The 22,366-nt window shown below is 37.4% G+C and overlaps 2 protein-coding genes across 2 annotated transcripts in view; both read left to right on the plus strand.

Moving 5' to 3' along the window:
• LOC127876444 (ubiquitin carboxyl-terminal hydrolase 38-like) overlaps window positions 1–22,366 on the plus strand; it is a 553,141-nt gene that overhangs the window by 201,869 nt on the left and 328,906 nt on the right. The gene's annotated exons all lie outside the window — the stretch shown is intronic.
• On the plus strand, window positions 3,481–4,056 carry LOC127878782 (putative deoxyribonuclease TATDN2). Its single transcript, XM_052425310.1, has one exon. It carries the CDS (start codon window positions 3,481–3,483, stop codon window positions 4,054–4,056), a length of 576 nt encoding a protein of 191 aa, XP_052281270.1.

Genomic DNA, 22,366 nt, shown 5'->3' on the forward strand with positions numbered 1-22,366 from the left:
TATAGTTCATGTATATTGCCATGCTGTGTTGACGCAAAGACATGCATATAAACCGAATCTTATCGATAACAGTATACATACCGCTTTTCTTATGTGCACATTTATCCTATAATCCAATAAAATTGAAACATCACTTAAAAAATAATAATCTTGAACATTAATGATGATATATGTTTAAGAAATTCGTAAACACAACCGTACGCATATATGCCATTTTCAGAAGTGTTAAGAGTACAGTGCATTATGGGGCAGAGCTTTCATTGGACGAGCGACTTTAAATTTAGATTGAATGCAATACGACTCATGTACAAAAAATTGTTTTATTGCGTCATACGCATGCAAAAAACATGTTTTCCGGGGACTTTCTGATACCGCGCGAAAATGAAAGTGAAACTCTGTTAACAATTACCGGTACACTGTGTTCGCATGTAAATAAATCATCTGCATTATTTAATTTCTTATACACGAACTGAAAGATTAATTGACATAATACTAGAATGATAATGAAATGACAGAAATAGTTGTTTTATACAGTAGGCAGTATATTTCACAGCCGCTCATTTAATATAGTCAAACTGCAACCATATCAAAGTAAGAATGTTTCAATCGTTTTGAATTACTTTAATTGTATAACTATCCCGCTTGCACTTAACTTATGGAAATTATCGCACTGAACCGCTCTGATGAGGAATACATGTAATAAACACTGACACACGAGTTTTTCACACCTTTATTGACATTACACAACAGATTAACACCAATTAGCTGTCCGTGTTGTTTAACCTCCAGGCGATTATAATTGGTTCAACAGCGGTTGAATAAATCAATCAAAATGTGAATTGTCTGAAAATACATGAAGTTGCATAATACGGATTTGAATCAGAAATCAAATGGCAGGTTGGAGAAAAAATGGGATCCAAGCACCCTCCGCGTTATATTGGATTCAGCGTTATAACGGAGCGCGTTTTATTGGAGTTACAGTGTATTAGTTTATATTGATTAAAATATCACGACAGGTATATAACAGTACTTGAAAAATGTTGTTAAGTTTTCATATTTTCAGTATGTTTGGTAATAAAATTTTACTGAGTATGTCTACCAGGTAACTACCAGTTCAAAACTATAAATAACGCAAAGTAGATTGATCATCATCGTCATGTGGTAAACCCAGGAATACAAATTGCGCATGCTTCGTGAATTGTATATTTCCAAAATGGCTCCAAAAAATTTGGCTAGCGCCAAAAAGAACAATAGCAGAAAAACAAAAGTGACATCAGTTGAGACATGTTAATATTGGCGACCAATGCCATCGTTGGAAAGATATTAAAGATATCGTAGGCTCTACATTCGACTGGGAAGTAGCGAAGCTCCTAATTAACAGTTAGGAGTTTATTTGGACAGTCGAGAGGTTTTCTCAAATGGTTAAAATCAAATACTTGTGAAAATGAATGACAATGTAACATACCGGTACTTGACTTTGCTATTAAAGCATGACATTCGTTTGGAAATCTACTGTAGCTGGATACTCTTTAAAATACACTGAGCATTTGTGTAACTTCATATAACTTTCAATTTAAAATGCGTTTCTAAAACTTTCTATACTGGTTAGCAAGTATTTTCTGGATGTTCTATTTATTTCATTTAATTTAACCAGTAAATCACCTTATTTCATTATCCACAAGGAAAATTATGAAAAAAACAAGATGTGTGTTTGTCAGAAGCACTATGTCCCTTTTTGCGCCGCTTTGAAGCTTTATATTTGACATTTGACCTTGAAGGATGACCTTGACCTTTCACCACTCAAAATGTTCATCTCCATGAGATACACATGCATGCCAAATATCAAGTTGCTATCTTCAATATTGCAAAAGTTATTGCAAAATGTTAAAGTTTGACCAAACAAACCAACCAACCAACAAACCAACAGACAGGGCAAAAACAATATGTCCCCCACTATAGTGGTGGGTGACATAAAAATCAGCTTAAATAACACGCCTTTGTCAATGCGATTGTGTTGTCAAGAGCCCCTCAGATTCTCTTATAAAGCGGTGTATAACCAAGTAGACCGAACAAGACGTGTTCTTAGGAGTAGGTATTTTTCCAATCCTGGCCAGTTTCTAAAGTGTTGTATTAAGATTACCACTAAGTTTACTTTATAACAGTAACAGTACGGGAAGTCCTCGTAGGTCGCATCGACTCCTAAAGTCTTCCTCTCACACTCCTGAAATAAGGAAAGCTCCCACAAGTACAGAGGCCTAGCCCATGGAAGTGGAAACCAGGGTGGTGACTTGTAGTCCGATTAAGGATATCACTACAGAGGCCAAGCCCATGGAAGTGGACGGCACGGTTGTGACTTGTAGTCCAACCAAGGACCTCATTTCTGAAATACAGGACACATCAGCGGTGGGAGCTTGTAGCTCCAACCCTGGATTATCAGGGATGTCAACTCTCCAGAAAGAGAAAGGTGCAAGTTCAGAAGGGGCTTCTAGCTCTTCTGAGGACCAGTCTAGAGTCCAGTGGGCGGATGCGCGTTCAAAGACTTATAGTCGTCACGATGTGGAGGAGCCCGTTTGCATGGTACCGATGAAGAACCCGGAGTACTCTGTACGGACATCACTCCAGACAGGCGCAAGGTCAGAAGGGGCTTATAGCTCTTCTGAGGATCGGCCTCATCGGGTCCAGTGGGCGGACGCACGTCCGAAGACTTGTAGTAGTCGTGATGTGGAGCCCGCTCATAAGGTACAGATCAAGAATCGGAGCACCCAGTAGGAATTCTGAAAAGGAATTTTCCGGCGGTAAAGGGAGGAGAGGAGTTGGTAATTTTTATGCCAGTGCTAAAAAGGGCTAAGACCAGCGATCTTGCCCACGCCAAAGAGAAGGCTGAGGAGCGCCAGGAGGTGAAAAAGAAAAGTAGGAATCGCGGGATGGAAAAGACATGCTGGGTGCCGGGTTGTATGGAAGAGGCGAAGTACTTAAATGCTCATGCTTTTATTGAGCACATCCCTTCCATATTCAGCGAAACGCTGGATCCTACTGATGAGCGAGTACTTAGAGAGAGTAGGAGTGCATTAAGTCAGGCTGGAAGATGGCTCTTGGGAAAACCAATTACGCTGGATGAGTTGGTGGCATTTTTTTGTGATGCAGAAGATGCTTAGCACCCTGGACAACACATCAATCTCGGAGCGGCAGGAGGCAGCTATGAAGGAGTTTTGTAAATTCCTTCATGAGCCTATACCGGAAAAAGTCACTTTGGAACCGTGCAACTCCGTGGGTGCGCTACTGCACTGGAAGGTATTGTTACTCCTTGCAGCTTGTTTGTCGGAGGAAGAGAGGGCCTATTGGGTACTAAACTTCCAGGCCCCTGAGGATGCACAGCCAGTTGCAGAGGCCATACCAATCCAGCCTAAGTATCCTGAAGCGTTTGACACCCATTTCCACCTTGACAGGACACTGCACCAGTAACAGCTTCAGCATGGGGGAATGAAGGACATGATGGATGCAGTTTCGGTAGAGGAGAGTAGGCGAACATCCCTTGTAGGGGGCATCTCTATCTACTGTGACCCAGAAACCTACCAGACGGATCAGCACCTGCATGATCTTCCGCAATACATCTCTGTTGGGGTGGGTATCCATCCACGTCATGCGTGTTATAGTGTGATTCAGGTAAACCAGGCAGTGGAAAGGTTCCAGAACCTGCTAGCTAATCCTTGCATGGTGGCTTTTGAAGAGGTTGGACTCGACCACTCAGAGCCCATGAAATACTGGGCATATCAGGTCGAGATGTTGGACAAGATGCTGCCGTTCTTGGAAGATAGACATGTGCTGGTGATTCACTGCCGTGGAATGAAGGGTGATTGCGTTGCAGAAGCGTTTCTCTTGCTCCTCCATGTCCTGAAGAGGTATGTGCGGAGGCATCATCCGATACATCTGCATTGTTTCACTGGAAACAAGTATGTCCAGAATCGGTGGCTAGAGGTTCTCACGGACATACTTTGGGTTCACCAACAAGGTGAGGACATTCTCTCCGGACCAGATGGCGGCACTACAGAACGTTGAAGATTGTCGCCTTCTCCTAAAGACAGATGCTCCTTATTTCCCAGCACCTGGATCCAGAGTATCGTTTACCCAACCAGATATCCACAGTGGCCGAGATGGTGGCAGCACTTTGGGGAACTACTGTGGAACATATGTTGGAAATCTCTGTGGCCAATAGAAAACATCTTTACCAGTCTCAGTAGAGACCAGTCGGGCTTTGAGCTCACTGGTTCTCATCTAGCGGGTCCCAGCTGGGTTTATAACTTGCTGGGTACTCACTGCCTGAGGAATTAAGCCTTCTTCAATAAAACCCTCCTTCAGTTGGTCTGCATCTAGTGGTTTCCAGCTTGGTTTATAACTCGCTGTGTACTAATCTAATCCAGTAAAGTAGAAGTCATTGGGTCTGTGACTCATGACTGAAAATCAACAGAATCCAAGCAGTTTGCGACAAAGAAGACGGCCAGAAGTAGGGCTTATAGCTCTAATTGGGAAAATCCTGACCACGGACTAAGGTAGTGAAGAACGGTGCTGGTGAGAAACCCTCTTTTGGTTGCAGGACAACCTTTGTGCAGTTACTTGTAGTTGCTGACCCCCTCATGCAGATAACTCCCAGACTTAGTAAGGTCCTTTTTTCATAAAAGTGGGGGGAGTGTTGTGACGTATCCAGTACGGTCTGAGCAGGTATAGTAAGTACGGGTTTTACCCTCATTCTTGAGGAAGTGGGGTTCACAAACTGCGTTTCACGCTCTCTTCTGATCCAGTCGTAGACCGAACAAGACATGTTCTTAGGAGTAGGTATTTTCCCAATCCCTGGCCAGTTTCAACAGTATTGTATTAAGTTTACCACTAGGTTTACTTTACTACCTTTTCAGCAGTACCATACTTGTTAAAATGGGCATTTTTCCTCAACTGCAACAATTTTTCTTGGCCATGGTGAGTTAGAATTATTCATCACACGCCATGTTTTCCCTGTTAACTTAACTGAATTTTATACTTTTTAATTTTCAGTGACCTCTACAACTCCAGTCAAAGAACGTCCAAATGAAGGGGTGATAAAAAAAGAGACAAGCTGACAGATGGTAAGTAAATTTCCTACATATTTATATACCCAAGGATGTCACTAAGAATTGTTTTAAAGGGGCTCATTTGATTTGTATGTACTTTGTATAGGTTATCGTTTATTTATTTAGAATTTTATGGAAATTATTGCAAGTTATGCGAAGCAGAGCGCAACAGTAACTTCTATAAAATTCAAAATAAACAACCATAACAAAACTTACAGTTTGTTCCTACTTTTTAATCTTAGGCCAACCTAAACATATTGTTTGTTTGGAGTTACCCGAGTCAAACCGACCCAGTTTTTTGCGGTGGGTCGATCAGTCTGGATTATATAATATTTTTTTATTCCTTTTCTACACACACAAGTACATATTACACGATAAAAAATCGCACTTTAGGAAGACCAAAAAAAGTTGAGTTGACAACATTTGTGCGAGTCTGTTGGGTAACTCCAAATAATTTTTTAATGTCAGCCTTAGCTGGAATATTTTTCAATTTTCAGGGACATTAACACCAGTCAATAATGAGAATGTGCACAAAAAACTTACAGGTGGAGAATCAACGACTCCAATCGATAATGGTTCCAAAGAGGGGGATGAAAAGGTTGTTGGAAAAAAGGACAAGCACAAACAAGCAACAGGTGGTAAGGAAGTAAATTCTCTATATATTCTTAAATATAAGAAACATAAGAACCCACTACCTTCAAAGATATTTACGGAAACAAAATCTTACTTAAACATTCATTTTTCTTAGTTGAAAATTTTCATCCAGCACTGAAACTTGCATTTATCAGTCTCTGAGTTGATAAAATTTTATTTCGCTATATCCCAGCTACAACTTTTTCATTTCTTGGCCTAGGTGATTTTGATTATACTATACAATTATTGCATGGTAATTTCTATTGACCGAAATTGCAATCAATAACTATTTTATTATTAAATCTTGCATGCATGAAAACAATGTGTGGCAAAACGAAAATTTCATTTAAAGTTTTAAGTTAAATTACAGGAAAAATGAAAAATGTTACATCATCATACCTTTCATTGATTTCCAAGCCAATTTACTTTCTCCATCCACTACGTTTCCATCTTGGGGAAAAAACATTTCGCTTCACTGCTCATTGATTGCGCTGAACTTACACACAATATTTATTCATTTATTTATTTTACAATGCAACAAACCCTTTAAGCAAAATACAATCTATATCTTGCTGTAAAATTTGCCCGTGGCATGCTAATTTATCTTTGTGAACTAAACGGTTAGTTTTGTCCATCCTTTTATTTTCTCCCATGCATGATGTCGTTATTCATTAAAGCAAATCGGCGCATGTCTGTTTTCGAACCAGGCGATTGCGCATGTGCAAGTAGTCAATATGTGTTTTTAGCTCCGACTCTATGTCAATACGTGAATTTATTGACTAAAATGCGATCGCAACATGGATTTACCAGTGTCTTTGCTATGGACACAATTGTCAGTGGTAATATATAAAGCAGGGCTGGGATCTCAGACCTTTGGGCTATCTTGGCCCGGTTTTACAATCAAAGCGTATTTTTTATGTTAACAATCAAAGTGTTTTCTTTATTACTGTTTTTGAAATACTCTTTAATATTTTCAGTGTCCACAACGACACCAGCCAATAATGAACCCAACAAGAGGGTCATGATGGCCCTGAATCGCTCACCTGACTCATTAAGATCAGATGAAAACTATGACCTCTATTGTCTACACAATGTTTTTCTATGATTTGACCTAGTGACCTAGTTCCTGACTCTAGATGACCCAAATACAATCCCAATCCAGATTTCATCAAGATAAACATTCTGACAACAGTTCATAAATATTGGATGAAAACTGTGACCTCTATTGTCAACACAAGGTTTTTCTATTTATTTGACCTAGATTTTTACCCCAGATGATCCAAATACAATCCCACCCAGATTTCATCAAGAATTCTGACCAAATTTCATAAAGGTTGGATGAAAACTGTGATCTCTAATGTCTACACAAGGTTTTTCTATTATTTGACCTAGTGACCTAGTTTTTGACCCCAGATGACCCAAATAAAATCCCAACCCAGATTTCATCAAGATAAACATTCTGACCAAATTTCATAAAGATTGGATGAAAACTGTGACCTCTATTGTCTACAGAAGGTTGTTCTATTATTTGACCTAGTGACCTTGTTTTTGACCCCAGATGACCCAAATACAATCCCAAACCGGATTTCATCAAGATAAACATTTGACCAAATTTCATCAAAATTGGATGCAAACTGTGACCTCTACTGTCTACACAAACAAATTGTTGACGGACGGACACACGGACAAACGCAGGCACGCACAACGGATGCCGGACATCACACGATCACATAAGCTCACCGTGTCACTTCATGACAGGTGACCTAAAAATATGTGTCGGAGATAAACATGAACAGTTGTGGTTAAAATCCCATAGAAACAAGGGCTGTTTGTAAAACATGCATGCCCCCCTATATGGGCTATAAGTTGTAGTAGCAGCCATTGTGTGAATAACGTTTTTTGTCACTGGTGAATGGTGGTGGTGGTGGTGGGGTGGGGCTGGTGTAGTAGTCGTAGTAGTAGTAGTAAGTAGATAGTAGTGGTAGTAGTAGTAGTAGTAGTAGTAGTAAGAGTAGTTGTAGTAAGTAGTAGAAGTAGATAGTAGTAGTAGTAGTAGTAGAAGTAGTAGTGTAGTAAGACGTAGTAGTATAGTAGTTAGTAGTCGACCGCAGCCTTCGTAGTCGTCTCGTCGTCCTCTTTGTCTTCGTCGTCGTACGTCTTGGTCCCCGTCGTCGTAGTATTGCCTCGTCGTCGCCGTCCGTCCTCTTCGCCTGGTGGTGGGGTGGTGGTGGTGGTGGTGGTGGTGGTGGTGGTGGTCGTCGTCGTCCCCGTCGTCCTCGTCCTCCGGCGTCGTCGTCGCAGTCGTCGTAGTAGTAGTAGTAGTAGTAGTAATAGTAATAGTAGTAGTAGTAGTAGTAGTAGTAGTAGTAGTGGTAGTAGTAGTAGTAGAAGTAGTAGTAGTAGTAGTAGTAGAAGTAGTAGTAGTAGTAGTAGTAGTAGTAGTAGTAGTAGTAGTAGTAGTAGTAGTAGTAGCAGCAGTAGCAGTAGCAGAAGCAGTAGCAGCATTACAAGACCAATACTTAAGAATGATCAAATGGGAAAAGGTAACCTAGCACTGGCAGTAAATATGGGGCTCATTTACAGGTCAGATTTGGAATCTCTGCTGTAAAATGAGATTTTGAATGAATTAAAGGGAGGCAAATCTATAATAAAAAGAACATGCATAAACCGTAGTTGTTTCCCTTGTTTGAACCATGCTAAATCCTTACAAGTTTGGAAAAAATTGGATGAAAAATTTGGACTTCATTGCATAAACACCATTTTCTCAATTCAAGGGGAGGTAATTCTGTACTTCATGGACCAATTATGCTCATTTTTTGTAGGGTTCGTGTCCTCATTGATATAAAGACACTGTGCAAATTTGGAAAGGATCGGACAAAAAATGTGGAAGATTTTCGAAAGTTTTCACAAAATAGGCAAAAACAAATAAACATGCAAAGTTCAACGAGCTCCTGCGGCCATGTTTTTAGACGAATCAAATTTCTTTGAACAACTTTTTTAGGGGAGCCTTCAAAGGTCATCCCTGTGAAATTTTTTGAAAATCTGATGAGCGGTTTCTGACAAGAAGATTTTTTAAGGTTTTTACCATATATGGTCATGGCGGCCATCTTGGTTATGTGATCAAATTTTTTTTTACAATTCTTTTGTCCCATGACCTAGGGATGCTCCACATGAAATTTACTTGAAATTGGCTCAATGGTTTGGTAGAAGAAGATGTTTACAAATTGTTTACAGACGGACGGACGGACGGACAGACGCCGGACGCTGAGTGATCACAATAGCTCACCTCCAGCTATCGCTCAGGTGAGCTAATAAAAACAGAAAGCTGGCAGGTGGTGATTCAATGACTCCACTACCATTCAATAGTGTCTCCAATGTAGGGGTTGACAAGAGCAATGGAAACATTGACAATCACAAACAGCTGACAGATGGTAAATACATTTTCACATTTTCAGCTCACCTGGGCACGTAGTGATCATGGTGTGTACGCATGATGAGCTTTTAGGATCTTTAAAAAAACTTTGTTTTCTTATGCTCAGGTGAACGATATAGGGTCATCAAAGAATTTTTCAGAATACTTGCTCGATTTAAGTGCATTTGACATTTTAGCTCATCTGAGTTTCACTGCTGTAGCCTCAAAAATATGAAAGAGATGCAATTTTGTATTCAAATTTTAATTCTGATCTTGACAGACAGATACCTTGACCCACTGACCTACTTTCTTGTTTTTGAGGTGACAGTAATTAAATGTTAAACATGTGTGCAGTTTTGCATGCAGCATTTATTTTGCAGCTGTTGCACTCTTAAGGGCATTTCTTGTTTCCTTTAACAGCTGTCCTCCAACAAAAAGCCCCAAAAAAACTTGCAGAATCCCTGCTGCTGAAAAGAACAACAGGTGTGCAAAATGATACACACAAAGAGTAAGTGAATACCTCTAACATGTTTGCAGTCAATAAGGTCACTCTTCGAAATTCTATTTCAGTAGTATGTTTCTGCATAAATTTCCCAGTTAATAAGCTATAGCCTCTATATTTAGAAGTAACATGTATATTATATTGGGCTTGAATCACTGTAATCATTTTAACTAGATTCCAACATGTAGGTGGTTTCAATCCCATCGGTTGTGTTGTAATGTGAGAGATTAACCAAAAGCATCTTCCTAATTGCTTCAATGTGACTGAAAGATGGCTGAAGGCGGCATAAAACACCAATAAATAAAATCAGGATAATAGCTTTTGCATCACTATGGCCTCATGTTAAGCCCGTCTGTTTTGAAGAAAAAATCTGGCTATTGCCATAACTGCGTCTGTGTCAGCGTCGTCTGCATGCAAAAACTTTGATGTGGCTCATATCTTGAAAAGTATATAAGATATCGACATGAAACTTCATAGGTAGTTAGATCTCATCGACCAGCACACAAAGAGTCAGGCGTTGGAACCGCTAGCGGCTCTTGTTAGCTTGACTATTTGACAAAAGAGCAATTTATTGTACTACACCTGGTGTCGCTGGTGGCGTTATATAGATGGCAGGGTGTAGTTAATACCCGACAATTTATTTTTGTTCTGTCTGAGGTTTATATTACATTGAAGGACAAAGGTAAAAAATTCTCTGAAACTTAATTAGAGCTCCAACTCTTAAACTTAAAACCACATCCTTAGTAAAACTACTGGTAGAGGACTATTATCACATCCTGTTACAAAAACATGTCTTGTTTGTTTTTCAGTTGTGTTTCTAAGAAGGAGTTCAATGCCCAAAAAGAAGATTTCCGTACACTTAAGGACGACTTCCGTCATCTCAAGAGAAAGATCAGATCAGACCAAGAGCAAGTCGACTCAGATCAACCACTCGAAAAAAAGAAAAGTCTGTCTACTGCTCCACCTAAAATACTGTTGACAACATCAGATGAGAAAGAGTTGGCAATGTCATTGAATTTGGAAACACCTACACGCCCATCGTCATTGAAATCGGAAACACCAACAAGCCCATCAGAAATGTTATCATCCAATGATGAAGTAAAGTACAACAATCACACCACGTCTGACTTAGAAGATTCCATTTCACATGAAGATAATATGTATTCAGCCGTAAAATTCTGATGTTAAAGCTTTTCCCAGAAAGCTACATAATATAACATTCAGTAACAGGAAAAGCATCTTATTCAAAATTAGATGCCAAACCACGCACAGTTGGACCGAAGGCTGTATAACATTTTTCTGTCGGTCATTTAAAAAAAGTTTGGGTCAATAAAAGATGTGACGGCTAAAGTGCACGCCGTACAAAAATTTATACAAAGTAAAACATTTTAGCAAAAGAAAATTGTTTTTGCACTCCTGTATTTGACATGCTTATCAGTGTGAGCGTTGCTAGTGATCTTCAATCATCAACTTGTATCTTAAATGAAAATATTGCATTTTTAGTGATTAATTCAAATGCTCATATTTTATTATGTATCACCTTTAAATATCTGTTGCATATTTTAATGATAACAAGCTCTTAAGCAGTTTTAGGACCTTTTTAATGAAGTACATTGTTGTAACTCACTTAACTTCAACAGAATTGAATAATATTAATTTTTATGTTTTTGTTAGCAGCACCTATATCCTTCACAATTTTTACCATGTTTACAAACTGTAATGATGACCATGGTCAAAGACTGGTGCTATTTAACAAAACGTGGTCTACCATGGTAAACCATGGTCATATGACCATGGTCGACCATGGTTTAATCATTGTCTACCATGGTAGACCATGGTCATATGGCCTTCATTTCGCCTGGGTTATTAGCTAAAAGAAGTAAAAGGTTTAGTAAAAAGTGCTTGTAAATTTTACAGTTAGTCAAAATATGACATCGGATACAGTTGGTCCTGATACAACAATTAATGCAACTGCAGAAAGGACACACACCGAAAATGTCAAAGGTATCAGACAGGGTAGGAAGAGGGTAAGGAACGAAAAAGAATGGAAAAGAAATATAGTTAAAAGGCTAAGAAATGAGGGTAAAAGTTATAAAAACAAACTAGGTCAGTCAAAGAGACAAAGAGAACTAAAATCTGGTTGTGGCTGTAATTGCAGGTTCAAATGCCACGAGAACTTTAACATGGCCAACGGAGAAGATATCTTTCATTCCTATTGGAATCTTGGTTGTCTACTTAGTAGGCAAAGGAATTTTATTTTAAAATTCTCAAACAAAGTACAAAAGGCTCGTGGCATAGAAAAATTGGAATCAAGACGGACATACTCATACAAGTTTTTTCTACCAAATATCGGTCTAAGTACAACAAAAAGGGTTTGCAAAATATTTTTCTTAGACACCCTTGCCATTTCAAACAGAGTTGTAGTAACATCACATAGTAAATCTGAGGATATAGGTGTAGCGGGGAAAAAGGGAAGAGGGTTGTCTGAACGGAGTCGAATTAATAGAACCCCTGAAAATATGTTAGAATCTGTGCGTGAACACATAAGAGTGACCTTCCCTACAATTGACTCACATTATTGCCGAAAAGATACCAATAAACAGTACCTTGACAGTTCTTTAAATTTGAAAAAAATGTATGAGCTTTATTGTCAGTCCTGCTCTACCTTTGAATATAAAAAGTAAAATTACACACATATATACATGTAGGAAAATATTCAATACTGCATGAGTACAATGTCAGTTTTCATAAACCCATCAAAGATCAATGTAATTTGTGCATCTCATATAAAAATGCTTCAGAAACAGAAAAAAATAAATTGCAGGAAGAATATTCACATCAAATTAAAAACAAAACATTAGTTAATGAACAGAAACAGCTTGACAAAAACTTGGCAAAACAAGATAACACAGTAACAGTAGCATGTTTTGATCTTGAAGAGGTGCTTTTAACACCGAAAGGGTTTGTCTCCACATTTTATTATAAGCGTAGATTAAATACATACAATTTTACAATTTACAATCTTGGGAATGCCGATGGGCATGCGTATGTATGGAATGAAAGTATTGGAGGGAGAGGGTCCAGCGAGATAGCGTCCTGTGTATATCATTTTATTAAGGAGAAAAGTCAGAATGGCTGCAAAAAAATTATATTTTATTCAGATAACTGCATTGCTCAAAATAAAAATAAACAGTACATCTCAATGCTGTGGTATGCCTTAAATAATTTTGATCTGTGTTCCATTGAACACAAATATTTAGAAAAGGGCCACACATTCAACGAGACAGTGCAGTGCTCCAGCTAGGCCTAAATCGAAGGGCACGGCGCCCTGCCCTCCCGAACCTCCGCCCTGCCCCCCCCCCCCCCCCCAAAAAAATATTTTTTTTTTTTTTTTACATATGATAATTCATAAATCCCTTATTACATTGTAATTAGTTTAATCCTCATTGTAGACATTATATTTGAATGGTTTAATAATAATGGGAATAATACAATCATTTATAACATATAAATTAACATGCAATAGAAAGCATTCCAGAAACACCCGCGCGCTCGAACGTGCCCTTTTCACAAAATACTGCTTGTCGAAAGTGCCCTTTTCACAAAATACTGCGCGTCGAAAGTGCCCTTTTCACAAAAAAGCCCCCCTGCCCTTTTCAAATCCTAGCTGGAGCACTGCAGTGTGCATGCTGCAATAGAGTGTGCTTCTAGGCACATGACTGTATACACTACAGCTCAGTGGGCAAGTATTATTCAATCTGCTCGCAGAAATAATCCTTATACAGTCAAAGAAATGTCCCTTTGTGATTTTTTTGACTTTAAGTCTGTAAGTAAGTCTTTGAAGAATTTTTACTTAAGTGATGGGCGAGTTAAGGTTTATAAAAGCGAAATCAAGATCCTGAAGCTGATTGTTGAAGAACCCAATAAGTATTTTATCAAATACAGTCATGAAACCACAACCTTTTTGTCTGTAAACCTGCTAACTAGGTTAAGGCGGACATCTGATAGCACTCCTGATGCAAAGAAAATGTGTCTGTTGCAGCTTAGGAATGATCCTATCCCAATTCCCCTAAATAAGTACAATGATCGCATTTCATTGTGTGTTGCTGATCTAATTCCAAAAGCTCACCACATCTTTTTTGCCCTTCTTAATCATGAAAATGAATTTTATTAGATTTTTAATTCCACATAGTTTATATCTCAGTTCATTAATATTTACTGACAATTAATTTCTTCTTTGTTCTATTAAACCTTATTATAAGTTATACCATCCCAAAGGATATATGTTTAAAAACTGTGACCTGAGCTTGCTATGAACTACAAGAAGGGGCTTTATGGCTACATTTCAGTCCACTAACACTAAAATAACTTTAATTATGCAGATAACATTTTTAATGGACATGTAACTGACCAAAACTTCAATAAAAATCAGTAAAAAAGGACATATACTAAAGATTGTGTGATTGTAATAAAAAATTGTTTCGATAAATGCAACTAGATTAATACATTAGTTTGTACAAAGTACAGGATGAAATACAAAATTAATGTTATTTGTGCCTAGAGCTTTTGAACATAAACATATTAAAGTGTGTGTTTTTTTACACACAAAATAGATTTTATTGAAATAAGCCTCTATATTTTTCTCCATAAGAATGATTGTATTAAAAGCATTGAAGGATTTATTTTTGGGTGGAAAATGGCTTAAAAAAGAGGGACACATTATCAGAGAGTTCCATAGAGTGTGACTAAGAATGTAACTGTTTTTGCAACATTATGGTTATGTGGGATATTGTAAATAACAAGGGCTGTTTTTAAAACATGCATGCCCCCCATATGGGCTCTCCGTTGTAGTGAGAGCCATTGTGTGAATATGGTTTTTGTCACTGTGACCTTGACCTAGTGACCTGAAAATCAATAGGGGTCATCTGCCACTCATGATCAATGTACCTATGAAGTTTCATGATCCTAGCCATAAGCATTCTTGAGTTATCATCCGGACACCATTTTACTATTTCGGGTCACCGTGACCTTGACCTTTGACCTAGTGACCTGAAAATCAATAGGGGTCATCTGCGAGTCATGATCAATGTACCTATGAAGTTTCATGATCCTAGGAATAAGCATTCTTCAGTTATCATCCGGAAACCATTTTACTATTTTGGGTCATCGTGACCTTGACCTTTGACCTAGTGACCTGAAAATCAATAGGGGTCATCTGCGAGTCATGATACCTATCAAGTTTCATGATCCTAGGCCTAAGCGTTCTTGAGTTATCATCCGGAAACTATTTTACTATTTCGGGTCACTGTGACCTTGACCTTTGACCTAGTGACCTGAAAATCAATAGGGGTCATCTGCGAGTCATGATCAATCTACCTATGAAGTTTCATGATCCTAGGCCTGATGAAACTGTAAGCACCACAAGTGGTATGCAGTTAAAATTATTGCCGTAAGGTACCAATGAGTGTTGCTTAATGTATGAACTTTCTTTTTGTTTTGTATCATTTCATGAACAACTGTTACTGAATGATGCCAATTTGTGCCAATTATGATAATTTGAAAATAATTAATTGTTTTGTTAATTATTGCCTTATAACAATTCAGTTATCTAAGTCAATATGCCTATTCTCAATATACTACATGAGTTAGGTTCATACAACATGAATATTTGAATGTCAATGCAATGCATATCCAGATGACGCTTAATTTAAGGACACTGTCTTTTGGGAATACTTTTGTGGATCTAAATGATTGGACACAAACTTGTACTATTTTGTTTTAAGTGTCTGAGAGTAATTATTGAGTGTTTTTTATGTGAATTAGTTACTACAATATGACTGTGTTTATAAGAATGGAAGTTATTAGTACCATGACTGTGTTTATGTGATGTGAAGTATTAAGTTCTTTGACTGTGTTTATGAGATGGGAAGTAGTTGTTACTTATAATGACCATAATTATGCAATTGAAAGTAATTTTTAACATGTCTGTGTATGAGATGTGAAGTACCTGTTACAATGACTGTGTTTGATAAGAAACGCAAACTAGCTTGTTATTTCAGAACAAATGTTGCTTGTTGCATTATTAAATCATGATTATGAATCATGTATTTTTATTGTACCATACTAGGTCTGTAGCCCAGTGCTTCATTACTTTTGCATGGTATTCACATTATATTGTATGACCGTAATTATGAAATATTTTAATATCATTAAACATGAAGGCGTTAATGGTTTTGTGGAATCGTAGGTAAATGGTAAATTAAAATATTCTGAATAGTAATAGTGCTTTATGCAAGCCTAATATTATACATTCAGGTTGTGGCATTATATGATGAGAATGTGAGATAGCTACGGCCCACTTGCGTCATTTTTACTTGGGTTCTGCATACAGATATGCTACTCTAATGATAATTAGACTCTCCACAGCTTTTTAATAAAGCATAATTCTAAAAAGTTCTATTATGCATTATGATTGATGCTGTTGTTGCTTGCCTTTTGTGTGTGTTCGCTCTATATACTAGGGTCATACTATAAAAGCTCAAGACATACCACCTTCATTGTATGTCGAAAATCTACCAATCTATAAACTAATTTTACAAATATGATAGAACATAGCAAAAAAGATAAAAACCTCACCATTTAAATTTAAAAAGGTTTCAGGTAGGAATGAACAAATTATTTGTGAATCAGGTTAGTTTAAATAATTCAACTTTTTTTGACATGTCATTGTTTGTTGGAAACACACACCACAACAACAAATTGTTATTATTATAAATTATTATAAATTACCTAATAGTGGGTCTAGTTAAACAATTTAGTTTGAAGTATAATTTAAAACAAGGGACAAAATTGTCACAAAACCAGGTTTTCTTTGTGGAAAAAAAATCTGATAAAGGGAGAAAACTCAAACTGAACTTTTGAAATGAACAAACAAAATTAACCCCCTTTGTAAGTTTGTTTAAAAAAAAAAATTTTTTTAGTCGTGGCGACCTTGACATTGGAGATATTGACGTGATTCTTTCGTGCGACACACCGTCCCATGATGGTGAACAAATGTGCCAAATGATTTTAAAATCTCACAATGAATGACATAGTTATGGCCAGGACAAGCTCATTTATGGCCATTTTTGACCTTTGAACTCAAAGTGTGACCTTGACCTTGGAGATATCGAAGTATTTATTTCGCGCGACACACCGTCCAATGATGGTGAACAAATGTGCCAAATGATTTTAAAATCTGACTATTAACGACATAGTTATGGCCCGGACAAGCTTGTTCCGCCCGCCCGCCCGCCAGCCAGCCCGCCAGCCCGCCCGCATTCGCCAATCTAATAACCAGTTTTTTCCTTCGGAAAACCTGGTTAAAAATACAATGTTTAGGTAACAAATCATTGCAATAAATAAAGTATGAAGATTTTTTTTATGAATAATTGTCACTTAGAACTTTTTCCCATAATTAAATGATATAATATGAATATTTATGTGCTATCTGTTTAGTGCGAAACAGTTCTAAGTAACATTTTTTCTAAATATATTTCAAAAATACTTATATTAAAAGTGTAAAGTGTATTCCATTTCAAATATATGCTATAAAGTAACATATCTCTGATAGGTTGCTAAGTATTAGACTTAGCGTTTTAAACAAGGGGATTGTTCACGGCATCGGTAGAAAATACTTTTAATAGATACATCTTTTTTAAGTTGGATTCTCCTTACTTTTTGTTTTTTGACGAATCAAATTTTCTTTAACAACTGTTAATGGGAGCCTTCAAGGGATAAATTTGGCCCCAGGGGCATAATTTGAACAAACTTGGTAGAGAACTATAAGATTTCACTACATACCAAATTTGGTAGCACTAGGCCCAATGATTATGGACAGAAAGATTTTTAAAGTTTGCACAAAAGAGGCTTTATTTAAGCATATGTTCAGTTTTGTGACCCCCGAGGCAGGGTCAAATTTGAGCCCAGGGGAATAATTTGAACAAATTCGGTAGAGGACTATATGATGTCACTACATACCAAATTTAGTAGCCCTAGGTTCTATAATTATGAACAAGAAGATGTTTAAAGTTTGCACAAAATAGGCCTTATTTAAGCATATGTTCATTTTTGTGACCCCCAGGTCAGGGTCAAATTTGACCCCAAGGGCATAATTTGAAAAAACTTGGTAACGATTTTAATACATACCAAATTTGGTAGAAAAAGGCCCAATGGTTATGGACAAGCAGATTTTTAAAGTTTGCACAAAATAGGCCCAATATAAGCATATGTTCATTTTTGTGACCCCCTGGCCTTTAGTTCGTGATGCACTGCCAGTTTTCAAATACTGGAGCAGAAAAGACAGAACAGGTCATCCGCACTACAAGCGAGGTACTTGGACCAGCTGGCAGGTGTCAGGGATCGATGGGATGCCTTCTGTGCGATTAATGGCATCAAGTTCGTGATAGGAAACTACAGATATAATCGCTTTAATTGTATCTTCAAAACGGCAGCTAAAGTATTCACACACCATGCAGGAAGACTTCATGTAGGTGTAAGATACTATTACAGCACTAAACTTGAAAATAAAGGCAGTGCAGAAGGACCTTGAATCCCCACAGGTGTGTGGACTGGTGCATTGTTTAGGACTGTTTTATTTGAGGGTAACAGGACCTTACTGGAACCTTGTAACTTCAGGTAAAATGTCCTACTTGGGAAATTGCCTTACATCATGGCTTTGAAAACATACCTCAACAAATGTGCTAAACAACCAGCAACTTTGTACAATGAAGCAATACCCAGGCCTTCACCAGAGATGGATAATCTAAATAAAGTAAACCATTATGATGCGTTTGCTAGGAGTTTGCTTCAAGAAGGCCAAAAGGACAAATGGACTGCCAAGGCCATCACTGGAATCGCCACTTGCATGGGAAATGTTATTGTGAAACAACTGAGCGATTTTAGATTTTTAGAGGGTAGTCAGTATTGTGGTTATATGGCAGAAGGTGAAAATATTAGAATGAAATTTTGCATCACAAATTTAATGCAATGCTACATAGCAATCCCGAAATTTCTAAAAATTAGCACTCACTTATGGAGCTGTTTTAGAATTATGGAAAATAGCTTAGGATGAAAATATCCACACCAGTGAACATGAATGTTTGTTGGCTTTCTTTTATGAAGAATTACTGAACTGTAAGGAACATGCAGTTATGATGAAAATTCAGTGTCTGTCTGAAAACAAATAAAAAGCTGCAACATAAAAAAGATCAAATGTGCAAAAACTGCGCCAGAGTTGTTGAAGCAAGATTTCACAGACAGTAAACATTTTGAACAAAGTGTGCCTGCCAAGAAGTCAAATAATGCTTCCAATGAAAGCGTATATTCTACTGTGTGCCATCCAGTGACTGAAATTTCATGTCCTAGTAGTTCATCTGAAAAATGCCTGAATCATGAAAACACACAATCAGTGTCTTGTCAAACAAATTTCGAGTTTGATGATGATTTGGACAAATGCAAAATATTATAATATGACAAGGTATCTGTGTACAAAACAAAACAAGAATTTCAATAAATTAAACAAGAACATTGACTTAGCTAAGTGCAAAAATGGCAGAAATTAAACAAGAACATTGACACATTGACTTAGCTAAGTGCAAAACGGCAGAATGTGAAAAAATATAATGTGGACATTATTCCATAAAGAATGTCAATTAAACAGACGAAATTGCCTGCACAAATTTGAAAAAAGCTCAATGAAATCAAATGAAACTCTAAAGGAGAGGAAATTACAGGAGCTCAACACTGAAGCGCATAATTTGAGAAAAATCTTCAAAGACTTGGACAGTAAATACAAAATATTATCTGAACATGTTAAAGAAATTGAATTAAAATATGGAACTGAGTTATCAAAAAAGATTCAAGCGCAAAAAACAACAACAGTAAACTGCGAAACTAAGTTAAAAACATGAAACAACTTGTGAATCGGAAAATACTTGCTCAACTGAATGCATTTCGCATGATTTGTTGGACAAAGTTAATGTGCTAAATTACCAGATTCGTAAAAGAGACCAACTCTTGATAGATTTGCATCAAGAACTGGATGATATCAAATAACACAAGATTGAAACGAAACAAAATGGAATTTATAATGAGAACATACGACTGTGTATCATTCAGTAAGTAGTACTTGAAGTTGCTGTCGAAAAGTCCCGCCTGTAATACAGACAGTTAGTGAAAGTATTTTTAATACCATTATTCCACAAAACCAGCTACCAAATAAAACAACAGTTTAAACAATTGTAGATGAAGGGCATTATTTTCCGTAAAGCCTTTGGCTTTACATGTATCAATAGCATGTCTGTCAGACGCTGCGCATACGGCCCGCAATTATAAAGATCCGGAAAATACACCATGCACTACGCTCCGCACAGTACACATCGAAGAACCCGGATAATCATTGTCTTTTCGGCGCTTGAAGCGAGAGCACGATTTTATCGGTGAGTTTCACATGGCCCGATATTTTTTAAATTATATTGGCTCCACCTAGGGCGTAGTCCAGGTATTTGTTGATTTTATTATTACAGAAAGTTTCCGTTTTTACAGTTCTTTGCTGTTATTTATTTGTTAATTGTAACTCTGGTTAAAATTAAAATGAGCCAGTCCGAGAACGAAGTTCTCGAGTACACTGCAAATGTTCTGTTCTCATCTTCGGAAAGCGAAGGTGAGTTTTCGGGGTTCGAGGCAGATAGCGCCGAACCAAAACAGTGCCAACAACGAAAGCTTAAATCGGTTGTTAAGCGAGTACATAAAAGTTCGACACGAACTGACGTAAATAATAATTCTAAAAATGACTCAAAACAGACAAAGGGAAAGCAAAAAGCCTCAAAGAAAACAACCCCTAAGTCAACAAGTGTAGGCTTATTTGATTTAGATAATTTGTCTGCCAATGATATTGATGTACTGAGAAAAAAGCTGGGCATTTTTGATATGCCAGTAGAGGAAGTGTATGATGACTTTGAGGGTTTTGACCCCCAGAATGCCCCAAATTTGAGAATAGAGGTTGAAAATGAAAATGAATTTACAGATTCAGATGCAAATGATTCTATAGGTGCACGAAAATATGCCCAAGACTCTAGCAATAACATGACATCTAAGTTGAAAAATAGTCTTTTTGACGATTCTGATCAGGTTGAAGATCGATCAGACTGGAAATTGCCCAAGATTAAAACAAAAGTTAAAGGACCAGCTATTACACAATCTTTGGCTGACTTAATTAGTGTGGCTTGTACATCACAGTGTGACATTGAATCTGTTTCAGAGAAGTATCATGTTCCTGAAAATTGTGAGAAATTAAATCCTCCCACTGTTAACAATGAGATATGGAAAATTTTAGACAAAAGAACACGTACTTATGATCGTCTTTTCCAAGACATACAATCACTACTTTCATCAGGCATTGTCCCAATTCTGAAATTGGTCCAAGTGCTTAAGCAGTCATTGATGACCAATGAAGAGGCTAAAGAGTTAATCTCTGACTCTCTGACATTATTGGGTCAAGCCCAGTTCAATTTGAGTGTCCGTAGGCGATATCTTCTTAAACCTAATCTAGACCAGAAATACAAAAATTTGTGTAGCATAAACATGCCTGTGACAACCCAACTGTTTGGGGACGACATTGCCAAGGAAGTGAAGAATTGCGAGACCAGTCTTTATCTTGGAAAGATGAGACCGCAGCAAGGTTTTCAGCCCAATTTCTTTCCGAGGGGAGGATTCCGTGGAAGGTTTCCACGTAATTTCAATAGAGGTCGTGGCAATGTAAGATACATGCCATATGGACAGGCACCTGCCTTCAATCCTCGAGGATTTAGAGGACCCATGAGAGGAGGACCTAGAGGCGGTAGAGGTTTTAAACCCTCAGCAACTGTATCAGCCCCAAACGAGGGCAATTAGGAGCGGTAGGTAGACTCAAACACTGTTATAAGTCCTGGGAATTTTTTACCAGTGATCAATGGATTTTGAATAATATAAAAGGCTATGTCCTGGAATTTGAGCCAAAACCTTTTCAAACAGTTATTCCAAATGAAATCTCTTTTAATGAATCAGAAATTCAGATTATTGATCAAGAGGTGGATGATTTATTGAAAAAAGGAGCTATTGTCGGTTCTGAGTGGGAGCCAGACCAGTTTATTTCAAATATATTTGTGGTCAAAAAACCTAATGGAAAATTTAGACCAATTATAAACCTCAAAAGGTTAAATAATTTTGTTCATTATGAACATTTTAAACAAGAGCATTTTAAGATAGTGCTTGAATTAATTCAAGAAAATGATTTCTTTTGTTCTGTGGATTTACAAGATGCTTATTTTTCGGTTCCTATTCATCCAGATTATCAAAAATATTTGAAATTTACATGGAAAGGAGTTTTATATGCATTTGTTTGCCTGCCGTTTGGGTATAGTGCAGCACCCAGAGTATTTACAAAGTTGTTAAAACCAGTTTATGCATGGTTTAGGTCCCAAAGTATTAGATGTGCTTACTATATTGATGATTCTATTAATATGAGTTTAGACAGACATATATGTTTACAGAATGCTGAAACAATTTGTTCCACATTACAGTCTCTTGGTTATGTGGTAAATCCCACTAAGTCAGTTCTAGTGCCAACACAAAGGATTGTGTTCTTTGGTTTTATAATAGATTCCGTTCAGTTTATGATATTCCTTACAGAGGAGAAAATAG

The sequence above is a fragment of the Dreissena polymorpha genome, chromosome 4 (assembly GCF_020536995.1).
Source record: "Dreissena polymorpha isolate Duluth1 chromosome 4, UMN_Dpol_1.0, whole genome shotgun sequence".
Taxonomy (NCBI): Eukaryota; Metazoa; Mollusca; class Bivalvia; order Myida; family Dreissenidae; genus Dreissena; species Dreissena polymorpha.

What these genes read in the sequence shown, in the direction of transcription:
- LOC127878782 (XM_052425310.1), top strand. Translation starts at nt 3,481, where the DNA reads ATGAAGGACATGATGGATGCAGTTTCGGTAGAGGAGAGTAGGCGAACA.